This window comes from Heterocephalus glaber, unplaced genomic scaffold (genome assembly GCF_053883595.1).
Source record: "Heterocephalus glaber isolate CG9 unplaced genomic scaffold, H.glaber_assembly_v1.0 deba00001429, whole genome shotgun sequence".
In the NCBI taxonomy this organism is placed as follows: Eukaryota; Metazoa; Chordata; class Mammalia; order Rodentia; family Bathyergidae; genus Heterocephalus; species Heterocephalus glaber.
In genome coordinates this window covers 30,269,324-30,284,692 of record NW_028258294.1, presented here as the reverse complement: position 1 = coordinate 30,284,692, position 15,369 = coordinate 30,269,324, and the positions used below count along the sequence as shown (strand labels likewise).

Genomic DNA, 15,369 nt, shown 5'->3' with positions numbered 1-15,369 from the left:
ACAGCAATCAGTTTAGAACTACAGGGTAATTAGCGCTGCAGGGGGCTGCAGGGCTGCAGAGTCAGGTTTAAATGAGCAGAGTTCACTTTCACTGAGGCACCCCCTGGGGAGCAGAAAGGCAGCCCAGAGAAGCCTGCCCTCCTGCTGGCCCATGAAGGGCAGGAGCTGAAGTGAGGACAGGGGCAGGGCTGGGCCCGAAAGTACAGAGCGGGGTGATGTCCTCCCTGACGGAGGCCCAGGAGTCACCACACGCACACCCCCCTCTCAGAGATGCCCAGACAGTTCCTGACTGCGGGTGTCACAGCCCTGTGCCTGCTGCTCCTTCCTCTGGCACACGGCAAGCCCAGTTCGGGTGACTGCATGAGCAAATACAGGTATAGGTGTGAGGGAACAGAGACTCCCACCTGTCCATGCAAGTCACATGACAGTGCCCGGTGGTCACACGACGGCTTCCTACTGTTTCCACTTGCCTCCGACAAGTGCATCCTCAGCCCGACTGCTAACTGTCTCTCTCCTCCCTCCTTTTCCTACTTATTCTTTTATCCATTTATTATTCATTGGGTGCCAGCCTGTGTAGGCAGTTAGGCTCTGGGAATCGGAAGATAAAGAACACAGTTCTTGACCTCAAGGAACTTGTGTCCAGAGATGGTGGCAATTAAGAAAACTGGTGATTATAATGCACAATGACAAATGGTGCAACGGAGGGTCTGCACAGCAGGGGGACCGAATTCAGCCTCAGGTGGCCTTTCCAAAGAGAGGTAAGACTTGAGCTGAAGCATGAATAACAAGACATTGAGAGAGCCAGGCAGGAGAGGTGAGTGTGGACCTGTGCAGCGCGCAGCAGAGACTGCAAGCTTGTGCATCCTAGAAGCCACCTGAGGTCCAGTAGTAGACAGGAGAAGAGTAGGAGCAGCCCCTGGATTGGGGTGACCTCCAGGTGAGGTCAGGGTGGTGAGCAGCGGCTGTTCCAGAGGTCTTGTGAGCCTTGCTGTGGAGTTTGAATTCCACCCTAGGAGAGATGAGGAACCACTGGAGACTTGGATCAAAGGAGTGACACGGTGCTATTTGCATTTTTGGAAAATCACTCAGCCTACAGGCAAAGCAGGGGCCGGAAGAGGGAAGGGTGGAGGCAGAGAGCAGAGGTCAGCATCTTCAGACTTCCCTTCCTGGGTCAGGGCAGCAGGGGCTCCCAGGGCACCCAAGAGGGAAGGCCTGCGCTGGGGAGTGGATACAGGCTTGGACTGGGTCTGCTCCTCCCGATTCTCACCTTCCTGGAGCTTCAGCAGGCCTTTGCTGGATCTGGGCTCCAGCTTTGCCACCTCTGGAGGGAGGGACTCTCCAGAGCCACTGGAAGGAGAGCCTCTAAGGCTGCTGTGGACCAACCCCCTACCCACACCCAGGAGGAGAGAGGTCGTGCTGCATAGGGAGTTTGCACCCCACGAGTGGGGAGCATCTTCCTGTCCTCTCCCCAAGCCCCAGCCTCATGCCCTCTGGTGAGCCCTGTCCTGGACAAGGCTACCCACAACTGCCCGGCTGGAGCAGAGGGCAGCTGCGGCTGCAGCCAGGAGGGAGGAGGGTGGAGGCTGGCCCCGAGGAGTGTGCGTTCTCAGGCTGGCCCGGCCGGGGCCCCTTTTTCTCCATGAGATCATATCTGGGTCAAAGAGCATGTAAAGCAGGCAGACCCCGGCGGTCACACAAAGCCCATTCAGCCAGCCCCTATTCACCCACCTCCTCTCCCCCACAGCCCGCGCTGCTGCGACCCCAGCACAGAGCCTAAGCCCCAGCTTTGATGTCCAAGAACAGAAAACGGCGATTAAATGTTGTTTTAAAGAGGGAGTGCTCACTGCCCTCCCATCTGTCAAGAGAAAGCTGAGGCCTGAGGCCGGCAGGGGCTGGGGGAGGGGCGGGAGGCGGGGGGCGGGGTGCGTGTGGGGGTAGTGAGTGAAAGGAAGGTGGCAGCTCCAAATCAAAACATGTACATTTTTGGCCAAGGATTGTTTTCCAAGGGGAAAAATACGGGGAGAGGAAGAATACTGAGAGACAGGGACAGAAGGGTGACCAGAAACTCCAGAGAAATAATGGGAGGTGGGAGGGAAGAAAGGCAGAAAAGCCGACTTTCGGAGACCTGGGGAGGTTGTCCAGTGGTGAGCGTGGGCTCCAGGTGGTCTCAGCTCAGCAAGCCCGGGGCCCTGGAGAACAGGAGCTGGCAGGCCACCCTTCTGATTGCTGTCCATCCAGGCAGGCAGGGAGGGAGGCAGAGCACCAGGTCTCCCTGCAGACAGCAGCACAGGGAGGACAAAGGACAGGGGCAGTGGTTCTGGTTCCAGGGACCCCCAGTGATGCTGGGCATGGCTCCCACCCGGAGTGAGCACTGCAGCAACCTCGGCTTGTGTTCCTAGGCCTCAGCCAGGAGACAAATGATGCTGGTGGCAAGGGCAGCTGCAATGACTGACCTCAGGCAGAGGTGCTGGCCACCATGTCTAGGACTGAGTGGAAAGGGTCTGCACCTACAGATGAACAGGATGTGCTTCCATCCCCAGTGAGAAGAGAGAAAGAGGGCCGCAGAACAGGGCTTGACTCAGACAGAGGGAGATGGGCCGGGGGAAACTGAGCAGGTTGGGTTTTGTGGACATTCTTTATTCTGGGCTGGTGGAAACACTGAGCTTGCATGTCTCTCCCCTGCTCCTACCCTCCCTACCGTGGCCACCTGTTCCAGTCTCCTTCTCAATAGGTCTTGGCTGCCACAAGACCAGGGACCTCTAATTGGGTGGAAGCTTCATGTTAAGACATTTCTGATCCTTGTTTAGCTGCCAGGAGCAAGTGGACAATGACTCTGTTGTAAGTATCCAGACAGGAGATTCCTGCTTCAGGAGACCAGGAAAAACTGAACCTGATTTGGGATTAGATCTGGATGTTAAGTTCTGACTGGGCCACTCACTAGCAGCATGATCCCAAGCAAGTAGTTACATGCAAACAGATGTTAGCTCCATGGGGCCGGGGCTTCTGCCTTGTCCTTATTTCCAGTACAGAAAACACTAAATGGTTTAAGACAGTCTTGTTGAACAAATACATGAAAGACTGCCCCACTACCGAGTCCACAGTACCAAGATCAATTGAACAGTATTCCTTAAACAAAAAATTATTAGATCAGTATGTTGCAGAGTGGAGGTGTGTCTTGGGTATGGGGCATAGAAAGGTCGTAAATAAGGCTAAATGTGTAAAACACAAAACGTTCTTTTCCCTTTATTATCAGACAGAAATCTTAGTTCCTCTGCAATATTCCCCACCCCAGAAAAGGGAGAAAAGACAAAGTACTTTAAAAAGAGGGGGGACACTGTAACCCGGAGACAACTGAATTAACTTTATTCTCTTCTAACTGCAGATTCAAGGTATACAACTGAACATTGCTATTTTTCTTATGAGACTTATAAATAAAAATACAAAAAATGTTCACTACAAAAAAATCTACTGTTAGTAGGATGTAAAAAATATTCTCTTTGCTATAGAAGGCACAAACTTCACTTAGTGACACATGGAGAGAGAAAAAAACCTGCAGCAGTAAATTCATTTTTTCTTTTTTTTCTTTTTTCTTTTAAATCTTGTCAGAAACACTGAAGTTACAAAGAAACGCATCAATCTACACAAAACGAAGGCAGATGCGGAAAGCTGCAACCAGGACTGCACAAATTCAAGTGAACTTGCTTCAGAGAACAGAAAGAAGTGGCAAGCACAACTTGAGGGCAGGGGAAAGGGAAGGGATGACCCAAGGAGGGGGGCAAGGGAGAAGAAGGGAGGGAAGGCAAGGCCAGCAAGAGAGAAAGGGACAGAGGAAGAGAAAGAGAGTCCAGGGAAACAGGAGAGATAAGGAGTAGGGAGAGGGAGGGAAGGAGGGTGAAGAGAGGAGAGAGAGCAGGAGGGAGGAAAAGGAGGGAGAGACGGAGAAAGGAGAGAGGGAGGAGAGGGATGGACAGATTGATTTGTACAAAAAGTAATCAGTAAAATTGAAGAAACAAAATTGGGCAACCTCCTAAAATTAGGCTAAGAGGAGGTGCTGAGGTAGACATTAACTAGAACATTGATGAATTACAAACACTATTCTGTAATACAGAGCAATCGGACTGGCACTTGTGCTGTCACGACATAAGACAAGCCACAAAAACAAACCAAACGAAACATAATACCCAAACCAAAAGGCTTAAGTTTTGCTTGGTCCAGCAGGGCATCGGGGCCCCCAGTGCTATAACTTACATACATATATATATATATTTATCTTTATATATATGGGCGGATGGCATGGTGCACCACCACGGCTTCTTAACCTTACGAGGATCATGCATAACACTATGTGAACGAATACTATGATACACACCGGGAGGCCGGGACCCTGTCTGCAGAGTGGGCCTCCAGGGCGTGGGGTGGCTGCGGCTGCTGGCTGGCAGGCCCAAGGGGCCTGTGTTCCTCTTTCCTGCACCCCTTTCCCTGACGGGCCCAGCCTCCTTGGTTTGTCCTGCACCCCTCTCTTGGCCATCTCTGTTTTGCCGCTACCTGCCGGTCCCACTGTGTAGGGCCAGTCCCACAGTGAGTCCTCCCACCGAAGTCTCCAGGTAAGTGCCACCAGTCCAGGCAAGCTGGCAGAAGCTCTAGGAAGTAGGAATCGAGACGGGAAGGGGGCAGATGGCAATAAAATAGGCCTAGGAGAAATGAACCAAGGGACTCTCATCTCTTCCGCTTTTCTGTCTCATATTCTCCCCTACCTCCATTTTCACCCTAGTTCAGCTTACCAGGGAACTGGCCCAAAGTCCCTCCGCTAAGGAGGTGCCCAGGGGTTCTCTCCTCCCACAGCATGTGTACCCATACAGAGCGTTCAGAAAGGTACCATACACTTGTGAAAAAATGCAGCAGTTTTTTGTCTTTTTTCTCAACATGGAAAAACTGTTCAGGCACAAGGATTAAACAAGCCCGTGTTGCATCCCTGGATTGTACTGAATCACTGGGTCCCCCAGCCTCCTGACCCACCCCTGCACCCAGATCTGCCTTCCTCATATTTGTGGCCTCCTCCAAAGCAGCAGCGATATTTACTATTTATATCTCTCTTGCTATATATATCTCTCTATATATATATTTGTCTATCCTATATACAAATAGGATTTTTATGCTTTGAATGAGCGAAGGAGTAAATAGGGAAGGAGCACATGAGTGAGGGGTAAATGTCACCAAAAGCATGAAGGGACACACTTGTAGGAGCCTGACATGGGAAAGGGATGCTCCAGACTGGAGAAGGGTCACTGTTCTGGATAAGGCAGTAGCAAGCTGGGATTTTGCAGGACCACAGCTAAAGGCAGCGGGTGGCAGGAGGGGCCAGATGGTAGAAAGGAGAGAGGGGAGCTCATCTGGCAAGGGGGCTACCTCCACACTCCTGGCCTCCCCAAGCCTGTGCTCCAGACGGCTTCCTACCCTGCCCATTCTGGCCCAGAAGGCCTTGGCAACTGGAGAAGAGTTTTGCCTTTTTGGGCAGGAAAGCAGAGAAGAGGCCTACTGGGCTCCTTTGGGGTGTATGGGGTCTCATGGGGAACACAGCAAGTACAGAGCTGCCCCTTCTGGTCTCCCTCCGGAGCTACCCGCTCCTCCTCCTGGGATCTGCAGAGCCCTCCATGCTGGGTGGGCCACGCAGATGCTGGGTTAGTACCATCCAACGCTGCAATACCACATTACAAAATACCTCATAATCTAACACACAACCACATACACAGCAAACGCGCACACACACGTACAAAGGGATGATTTGTTATTGGTTGTGATGTTGGTGAATTTTTTTTGTCTTTTTCTTTTTTTTCTTTTTCCTATTCACATTATAAAAGGAAAGGGCAAGGTCCTGTAGAAGTGACAAAGAACTAACAAATATTACAAAAATATTACAATTTGTAAAGATTAGCTCAGCCCTCTCAGCTTTTATGAATGAGGGGACCAGGCTGAGTGGGAAGGGTGGGGTAGCACGGAGCCAGGTAGTTCTATGGAACAGTTTGATTTTTTTTCCCCTTCCCCACCAATGCTGAATGACAACTAGCTGTTACAAAATACTGTTTTCTGGGATTTCGGATCCCCTGAGGGCTGGTGAATCCCTCTTCTTCTCAGACTGGGGGAGGAGGGCATAGTGCATCGTGGTTTCTTACAGACTGCCTCTCCCCCAAAGATTTTACTCTTTTCACATTATGAACAAGACAACTGCTCTAATCACATATTTCAAGTTTTAACTCTTTTTCCTTTCCAAAGCACTAAGTCATTATTATAGTTGCAAAATAGCATCCTCCCGACTTTATCACCCCTAATCCACAGTCTAGTGACACGGCACCCCCAGTCCATGTCCCCCTAATACACACTTTTTAAGGCCTTCAGATTTGGTGGATGAGATTGAAGGGGAGGGCAGGAGGGATGGGGCCGGGGGACAGGAGGGTGGTTACAGCAGCACCCATCCCTCCGACTTCCCAATATCCCTCACAACCCTTCTCCCCCAAACCGCTTCCCTAAACCACTTTTTAGAAACCTAAGATCACAACGCAGCCACAACTTTCTGAGAGAGAGAAAGGAAAGGAAAAAAAAGACTCTTACACATAAAGCATGAGATGAAACGTAGGGCCCATCCCAAAGCAAACACGAGTACTGCAAATGTGCTTTCCAAAAATCAAGGGGGGCGGGACTGGGGAAAAGGAGGGAGCAGAGCAGCAGAAGGGAGGCAAGAGAGGAACAGAAGAACAAGTGGACAAACATAAGAGGTAGCTTTCAGAAGAACAACATCCACCCAACACAACAAAACCAAGGCTGGGTCACCCCAACCAGCCATGAAAATACACGGATTTTGGCAGTGATCATGCACACAGAGGTGGCACCACATAGTCTACAAGAATCTGAGTAGCACAGGCCCTCAAGCCTGAATGACCCTGGAAGTTGTAAGAATGGTGGGTGCTTTCTCTAGAGTGTTTCAGGCTGAACTAATGCTGGGCACAGATGGTCTGAGCCCTGGACAGAACCAACAGTGACTCCTGAGTGCCTTAGGGGGACAGTGAGACCCTAATACATCATCCCCTCTACCTACCCCTCTGCCCTCCCTGGCCCTCAAACTCCAATCCTGAGTATTACAGTCCTTCTGCCAGCTCCTTCCAGCTGGGAGGCTGGTGACCGGGGTGATAGGAGGGCCTTGGCCAGCTGAAGTCTAAAGCCAGCTATTAATTTACTCAAGAAACAAGAGAACATCCTCCCCATTCCTCCAACCCCCAACCCCCCCAAAAGGAAGAAGAAGAAGAAGAAGAAGAAGAAGAAGAAGAAGAAGAAGAAGAAGAAGAAGAAGAAGAAGAAGAAGAAGAAGAAGAAGAAGAAGAAAAAGAAGAAGAAGAAGAAGAAGAAGGAGAAGAGGAAGAAGAAGATGATGATGATGATATGGGGTTTAAAAGCTCATGAGGTCACAAAAAAAACTGAGGTAATTCAAGTACAATGTGCTACCAGGGGACACAGAAAAGAAGCAAAACATACACAAAGCCAAAGAGCTTTCAGCTTCTCCTCCTCCCCGCCCTTCCTCCTCCTCCTCTTCCGCCCTGTGGACTGGAGGGCCTGTAAGCCAGCAATTCTGTGCTGCTGTCTGGTCCTGGGTTTTCCTGCTGGGCTCATTGGGACTGGGGTTCCCAGGCCCCGTGCTTAAAGCGTCCCCAGTATGATAGTGACTTCCTCCCCCGGCCAGCTCCCCCACCCTGGGTTGGGTGTCTGTTCCCTCCTCCAAATGTAGGGCACCTCTGTAGAAGGACATCCACAGCTTTCCCTTGGACAATGAGCCCTTTAATGGGTTCCTTCCCCTAGGGACCGACACAGGGTTGTAGTGGGGTGTATGTTTGGCTGGTGAGATATAACCTATTTAGTTGCTATGTTTTTCCATTTTGGAAGCAAAGACAGCTCAGCAGGAATCTTGTTCAAGGTGGGGCTTGGCCTGGGTGGGCATCTGATGTATTTTGTTCTGGGTTATCAGAAAGCTAAGGGGAGGAAGGGGCTCTGGAGCGGGCTGCAGCTTTCCCACAAGGAACCAGAGGAGGAAGGAAATATTGCCCAGATCCCTTAGGGGGTAGGAGCTCCTGGGACCTGGAGGACAGCAGCCAAAGGAGCTGGGGATGGGAAGAGCAAAGAGGCTCTCAGAGACCTTGAGGGACACCCAGATGTGGCAGGGCAGAGGAAAGCATCAGATGAAGTGAGTGGTGGGAAGAGAGTCTTCTCCCCCGCCAACCTTTCCCCAGAAAACCAGAGCTGCCATTGTGAGCATCAACTGGGGACCCCCATACTATCTGCAGCCCCCGCTCTGCTTCCCTCCCTCCATCTTCTGAGGAGACAGCGGGAGGAGGGCAGGCAGAGAGTGTGGCTCTGACCAGAGGCTCTCTCACTCCCTTTCCAGCCTCCATTTCTAAACACAGATGGAGGGTCTGGGTAGAGGGAGGAGAAAAATATGCCACCATGGAAGTGAACAAAACCACCCCTACCCACCCATAAAAATCAAGCAAGCCTCCAGCCTCCACGGAGGGCAGAGGCCCCCAGGGAAAGGCCAGTGGCTTGGCATCCAGGTCACCTGGAGCCCCAGAGAGAATCCAATGCCAAATAGCTATTGGGCTTTCCTTCTCTCTCATTTTCTTTTTCTTTTCTTTTTATATTTTTATCTTTTTTTTTCTTTGCACAGTTCTCCCTCAACTTCATCTCGCTCTAACTCGTCTTTCCTGGCTCTTGCTCCTGCTCCACTGCATGGGCCTCCCTTCACACGTAGCACAGGTAGAGGTAAGTCTTCTCTATCCTCCAGTCGGGCGGGATCTCCTCAGGCTTGTGGCCCTTCATGTGCTTCTGCATGGAGGAGAGGCTAGGGCAGTACTCCGTGCAGATGGTGCACTGGTAGGGCGAGGCGCCATTGTGTGTTCTCAGGTGCTTAATCATGGCAGAGTAGTCCCGGGAGCGCTGGTGGCAGAGCTTGCACTCAAAGGGCTTTTCACCTGGGGAGGGAGGGACAAAGTAGGAGAGAGTGAAGACAAAGGGGGAGGACCATGAGGGTTTTTGGGGCCACCCTTGGGCATGTGGGAGAATCTCATCCCTCTAGTCCAATGCTCTCCAATAGCATTTCCAAGATGATGGACACACCATCCAACATGGCAGCTACCAGCCACATACCGCCACAGATGTGGCTAGTGTCACAGGGATGCTATGTTCTTTGCTGTACATCATGGTGCCTAATGTGAACAGCCACATGTGGCTTGTGGATACAGGAATGTGCAGCACAGCACTAGCCCCTTGCCTCACTATTCTTAACTTTCCCAAAGGCCAGGGCTCTTCTCTTCTAATTAAGGAAATAAATGTCTCAAAAGGGGACAAGGCCCTGAAATCCTTGGGGATGGCTCCTCACTCAATTCACCCAGTAGGAGCAGGAGAGTACAGTCCTTCCAGGGCTACAGATGTTAAGGACCAGGGGTGGGAGGCACCCATGAACTCCAGTTCTTCATATTCTCTACATCTGGGGTATCTAGCCCAGTAAAGTGCTAAGAAACTGTGTTGGACCCTGTCTTTCCTTCTGGGGAAGAAGCGGGGGCCATAGCCATACTTTAGCCTGGTACCCTACCCAAGGATCTCTCCTCCACTGGAGTCCCCTGCAGCTGAGCAGAGGATGTAAGGGAACCTTTTTCGATACAGTAATTAACTGGCCAGCCATCTCACTATCAATACTCTTCCTTACAGAGGCTCCAGCAAATAATGAAGTAATGAACAGCCAAAGTGATCTAACTATTGACCAGCTATTTACAATAGTCACTGTCAATGCATTTAATGATCCACTGGCCAGGTCACATCCCCAACAAGGGGCTAAGGAAACCCCAGGGCTCTGGGAAATCCTCTGGGTCACTTGAGTTGTCAGCAGTGAGCACCCCATCCTCTCCCTGTGGCCCCAAGCTGGAGGAAAAAAACAGCTCTGACAACACACAGCTCTGCTTACCACTCTCTCTGCCCACTTCTTCTCTCCCACAGCAACACACTGTCCCCTAAGCCAGCAGGACCTGCCTGAGGTCATCTCTTCTCCTTCTTCTAGACAGGACAGCTGTCTAATCTGATCAGAGATGGCTTCATAATTTTCCAGATTCTGCCAGCTCTCATTCTGTGAGGATGCCCCTCTGAATAGCCACCTCCCCGCTAACTGGCAGTGTGCTGGAAGTGTTTAACACGTGGCTCTCCAAAAAGCCCTGATCTGTAGCATTTGCCTACTGCTATGGTGCAAATATAGTACTTCCTCCACAACCAATTTTAAGCAATGAAGATGATGTCACTGAACTTGAAACTGGGAAAAAACAGGCTTTCTCAAGCAAGCACAAGCCAACCCCACGACTCCACTGTTCCTAATGCAGGAATTCCTGGAAGTCTGGACCTCAGACCCCAGGGAAAACAGTTGCTCACGTTTCTTTTAGGTAGAAAGGAATGTCAAGGTACTTTGAAATGGTGAAACATCATACATATCAAGGGATTATTAATTAAACACATCTGCTCCTCTAATCTCAGAACTGAACTTGATCTAACATCACAATTTCCCAACCCTATCATAGCCTAATTCAATGTACTCTAATTCTTACTCTAACCCTCCAGCAACACAAAATCACCGTAATCTTCACTTCCAGCTAATTTAACCCTAAATCAGAACTCATAAATAGATATCACCTTGCATGTCAGCCCTGACATTAGTGTGGCTGCCTCGGGGCTGACCCGGGCCCTGGTAAAGTGTGCTGTGATTGATTGGTCTTGTCTGCCTTGGCCTGGTGGGGGTGGGGATGGCATTGAGGCCTCACAGAACTTCTTCTCCCCAGTTCAGCCTTGGACCATCCTGACTTGGGTTCTCTGGCGAACTTCCTGCTCCCCAGCCCACCCAGGTCCCCTCACTGGCCCTCAGTACCTGTGTGCACCCTATAGTGCGTCTCCAGCTGGTGCTTGAGGCTGAACTTCTTGCCACAGCCGTTGCACTCGTAGGGTTTCTCCCCGGTGTGGATTCGTTTGTGGCTCTTGAGTGTGCTCTCATCCCGGAAACAACTGCCACAGAACTCACACTCGTACGGGTGGTCACCTGTGGGGACAAGGGGTTGGGTCAGGCTCTCGCCTTGTGCTGCCCCCTCTTCTCTTCTTACCTGTTCTCCTTTCCCTTGGATCAGGAGCAAGTACCACTCTAGCTTGACTCCTCAACCCTCAAAAACTCCCTCCAATTTGGGGAACTTCGCACTGTTCCCTAAATACCTTCTGCCTTTTCCCTCTTACACTAACTTGACTGCTCCCTCTGTTTGATTTCCTTTTCTCTCCCCAATGAACTCCTAGTCATCCTTTAAAGCCCAGCTTACCCTTGTTTGGAAGCCTCCCTTTAGTCTTACAGGAAGAATAAGTCACACTTCCTTCTCTGTCTCAGAGAGAAGAAACAACCAGCATTTTATTCTTTTATGAGTAGTGCAAGTTTTATGGGACATTTCCATTAAAATGGCCTATATTTGCTGAATGCTTGCTATCATGCTAAGAACAACACATGGATCATATCCTACGATCATGACAACTACTTTAAAGAAAGACATAATTCTCATTTTACAGATGAGAAAAATGAGTTACTTAGAGATGCTTAATCACCCCTCAGGGTCATGTAGTTAGTAGTTGCACTGCGATCAGATTGTGGTGTGGTTCCTAAGTCTGGACACAGGGTACTTCTTAGACTGCTAATCGACACAGTATATTGTACCTCCTGGTATGGCCACTATGCCTCTAAAATGCAAATGCCTCAAGGGTAAGAAGTGAGTCTTATCCATCACTGTAGCCCAAGTGTACAGCCCAGGAATGACCCAGCACAGACTCTTAGGAAACACTGGGTATATGAAGCTTAGGGAGAACTGTCTTTCCTTAATCTGGAATCTATGCCCATTACAGACATTCCTCTTTTAATAACAGAGTGCCATTCCTGTGACTAGGCTGTTAAATGAATTGGTCACTAGATGAGGAATTTTATATGGCATGTATGTTACGATATTCAAAACAAAAAAATGGCCAAGGGAAACTCCAACTTGATGACTTTGCTTTTATTTGCATAACTCTTACACTGCGTAACTGTAATGTATAACAACATAAAATTCCAATACTGTACTGTACAGTGCAATGACCAAAAATTACAGTGCTGTATAAACAAGGTGTAGTGTAGAAAAATAAAAAGATGGGTTATAAGTCCTAAGGCCAAACAGCACACCTCTGTCTGCAGTTGTTAAGCAGGTAGGTTGGTAAACAAGGAACATCTGCACCCTCTTATGGGTATCCCACTCTTAAGTCCCCTGTGGGTGAGAGGCAGGGGTGTGCATTACGTCCCCAAAGTGGGGTTTCAGGGGATGAAAGGTGAGGACTTCAGCTACTTATTTATTATAGGAGTGAAGGCAAAGACAATAAAGATAGATTGATCACCCTAGACTTTGTTCATGAATATTTAAATATCACTGATTCGTCTTGTCACTGTAATTACAATTTCTCTGGGCTGTGTCTCCAACAACCACAGTTTATGGTAAAGAATGGCCCACTGTATTTCACTTGTCCCTCTGCAGATGTGCGGGGCTGCCAACCGTGTAATGTCCTCTGCATTTCATACATTTTCTTCAGCTGCTGAAGGTTTAAGTCATCCACAATGACCTACGTTTTTTCATTATCCCCATGTCAAACTGCACTCGTGCCTGGGCATAAATTGTCCTTCTCCTTATAGACTCGCATGCCTATGCCTTCACTTCCTCTTTAAAATGATATTTTACTCTCTCCTCTCTCTCCCTTCCACAGGCCACTAACCAAACCTCCCCCCGCCCGAATGCAGACCCCCATCCCCACATAAATTCTCATCTCTTCTGATGGCTCTGAAGGGTTTTTAAGACTCTGTGGGGAGCTGATGCTGGGTCTGTTCACTGGCTCATGGGTGGAAGATCTGTAAGGCGCATGGAGGCCATGGGGCGGGGGTCAGTTCCATCGAGGAAGCTCCAAGAGCTGGGCCATCTTGGTCTAGTTCACACTGATCTGTGGGTACCACCTTGCTCAGAGGCATGGCTGGCAGCTAAGTCCTCACTCACAGATGTGGCAATGCACTAAGTCCTAGCATTCTCTGACGGGAAAACCAGTACTCCTGTCTTCCTGCTGCCAGGGATATGCAGTCTGCTCATTCCTCAATCCCCAGCCTCATCGAACCCAAGGGGAATGAAGGCTCATGCAGAGCTGGTACTAACTGCTTGTGTGCAGAAGAGTGAGGGTGAGTGTGTGTGTGCCCTCCCAACACTCTCCCTCTGTGTCTGCACACGTGGCCCGTCTGGTCTGACAACCGACTCCCCCTCCTTACCAAATCGGCAACGATTACGACTTTAATCAAAGATTCAGTATCCTCATTAAGATATAAATAAATAAATAAATAAAGCAAGGGGCACATGAGACTTCAGCCAGAGCTGGTAATTAAAACGTACATCAGCAGCCACCCAGCCCGGGGGTGTGAGGGGGGACAGCTGCTTATGCGTGCTTTTCACCTCCAGAGGGGGGCCCTAGGAGTTTAAAAAACATCAGAGGGGTCTGTTTGATCATTTTTATGAATTTCATTATGAAGTGGATCACATGTTAAATGAGTTTAAACAGGAACTCTCTTGAGTCTGCCCAGGGAACGGAATAAAAAGAACTTGGAAAAAAAGAAAGACAAGGCACCAACACACATGCATGCACGCATACACACCCAGATTCTGCAGCCTGTCAAGCACCTGGCCCACAACCCTCACCCTACGTGTTAATCACGTCAGTGTGGCCCATAATGTACACAAAACTGGAGGCAGGACTCAAAATCCAATTTGTGGTATGTTGATTAACTCTGTAGACTCGTTAATGAGCTTGACATTAAGTACAGGACAAACGAGACTAATTAGAGCCCCTCTGGCCTGCCCAGTGCACCTGTGACCCCCCTCCCCAGTTTGTCATTACCTGGCTTCCCTGGCTCTTGCCAAGCCCAGTGTCATTCTCCTCACCCCAGCCCCATCCCCAGGTTCCTCGGGCCCCTCCCTTCAGCACAGCTGAGAGTTTATTATATGATGAGCTGTGTGAATCAGGGATCCATCAATGCCAAGAGCACGGCTGGACTAACCTACCAAACACAGCTGCTGATGCTAAACACCCAGCCCCAGCAGCAAATGGGCCAAGAACAACAGAATATTAATGAGGCATTGTGTAGAGGGTGTGCAGAGCCTGTGTATGGCTGGCGTGAAAATGGATGGGTATTTGTGTGTGTGTGTGTTTGTGTGTGTGTGTTATAGGCTGCACACATGTTCTGTGATTCCTAGAAGCAAGGGCTTCTCCCAAACTCTGTCCCTGCCCATCAATCTGAACCATGATTGACATAGGGCAAAGCAGGATTGACATTTGGGTATCTGAGCTCCTAGGTGGCACAGGCAAAGGGGGGTATCATCCTCAGTGACTTAGTAGAGACAGAATCTTTCATGTCACTTGAAGCCAAGTGATTTGATCCAGTGGCATGCTCAGAAGCAGCTGCAAGGGAGTTTGCCATCTTTTATAAGGCTGAATTTGGGGACCCGTTGAGAAGGATACCAGAGCAGGAAGGTGCATACACCTGTAGGGGAGATACAGTCACTATAGAGACAGTTCTTGTCTCCATCCCTTCTCTTGTTGGACTCTACCCTCTGCTCCCCCCACCAGCAATCCTAAGTAATTCTAAGCAAATGGTGATGCAAAGGCTCCTTGGAACAGAACAGCATCCAGCAATGAGGGCCCAGGTAGGCTCCTTGGTGAGGATGCCACTGCTGGCAGGACAGCCTAGCTCAGTCTGTGACAGCAAAGCCTTTCCTTGTTCAGCAGAGACTGTCACCGTGTAAAACCCAGTCTCATATTTAATTTCTGAGCTGTGGGAAGACTCCCAAGAGTGAGAAAGAGAAGTCAGGTGTGGTGCTGCATGCCTGTAATCCCAGCACTTGGGAGGCTGAGGCAGGAGGATTACTGTGAGTTTGAGGCAGGCCTGCCTGGACTACATAGTGGGTTCAAGGCCAGTCTGAACTATATACTGAGACCCTATCTCAAAAAAAAAAAAAAAAGAAGAAGAATGAGAAAGAGAGAAAGAGTGTGTGTGTGTGTGTGTGTGTGTGTGTGTGTGGTCTTGCCATCCCTCTAAGGCATATGGAGCTTTTATACCCTGTCCAACAGGCACAAGCATGCACCTTATTATAGAGCCCTAACCCCATCCCTCTCCTAATCCAAGACAGAACACATGTGCAGGAACCCAAATGCCTCTTGGATCTCAGACACCAACTGTCCCCCCTCAAAACCCAGATGCTA

The 15,369-nt window shown here is 49.7% G+C and overlaps 1 protein-coding gene across 6 annotated transcripts in view; it reads right to left on the bottom strand.

Annotated features, from left to right (window-relative positions):
• Positions 1-3,218: 3,218 nt before the first annotated feature.
• Zbtb16 (zinc finger and BTB domain containing 16) overlaps positions 3,219-15,369 on the bottom strand; it is a 185,991-nt gene continuing 173,840 nt past the window's right edge. For all 6 annotated transcript variants that reach the window (XM_004856616.3, XM_004856614.3, XM_021237865.2 and 3 more), the window contains exons 6-7: positions 10,946-11,113; positions 3,219-9,011 (exon numbers count right to left, since the gene is read on the bottom strand). In XM_004856616.3, coding sequence (XP_004856673.1) covers positions 8,782-9,011; positions 10,946-11,113 — 398 coding nt within the window. In that variant the 3' untranslated portion in view covers positions 3,219-8,781. The remainder of the gene's footprint in view (positions 9,012-10,945; positions 11,114-15,369) is intronic.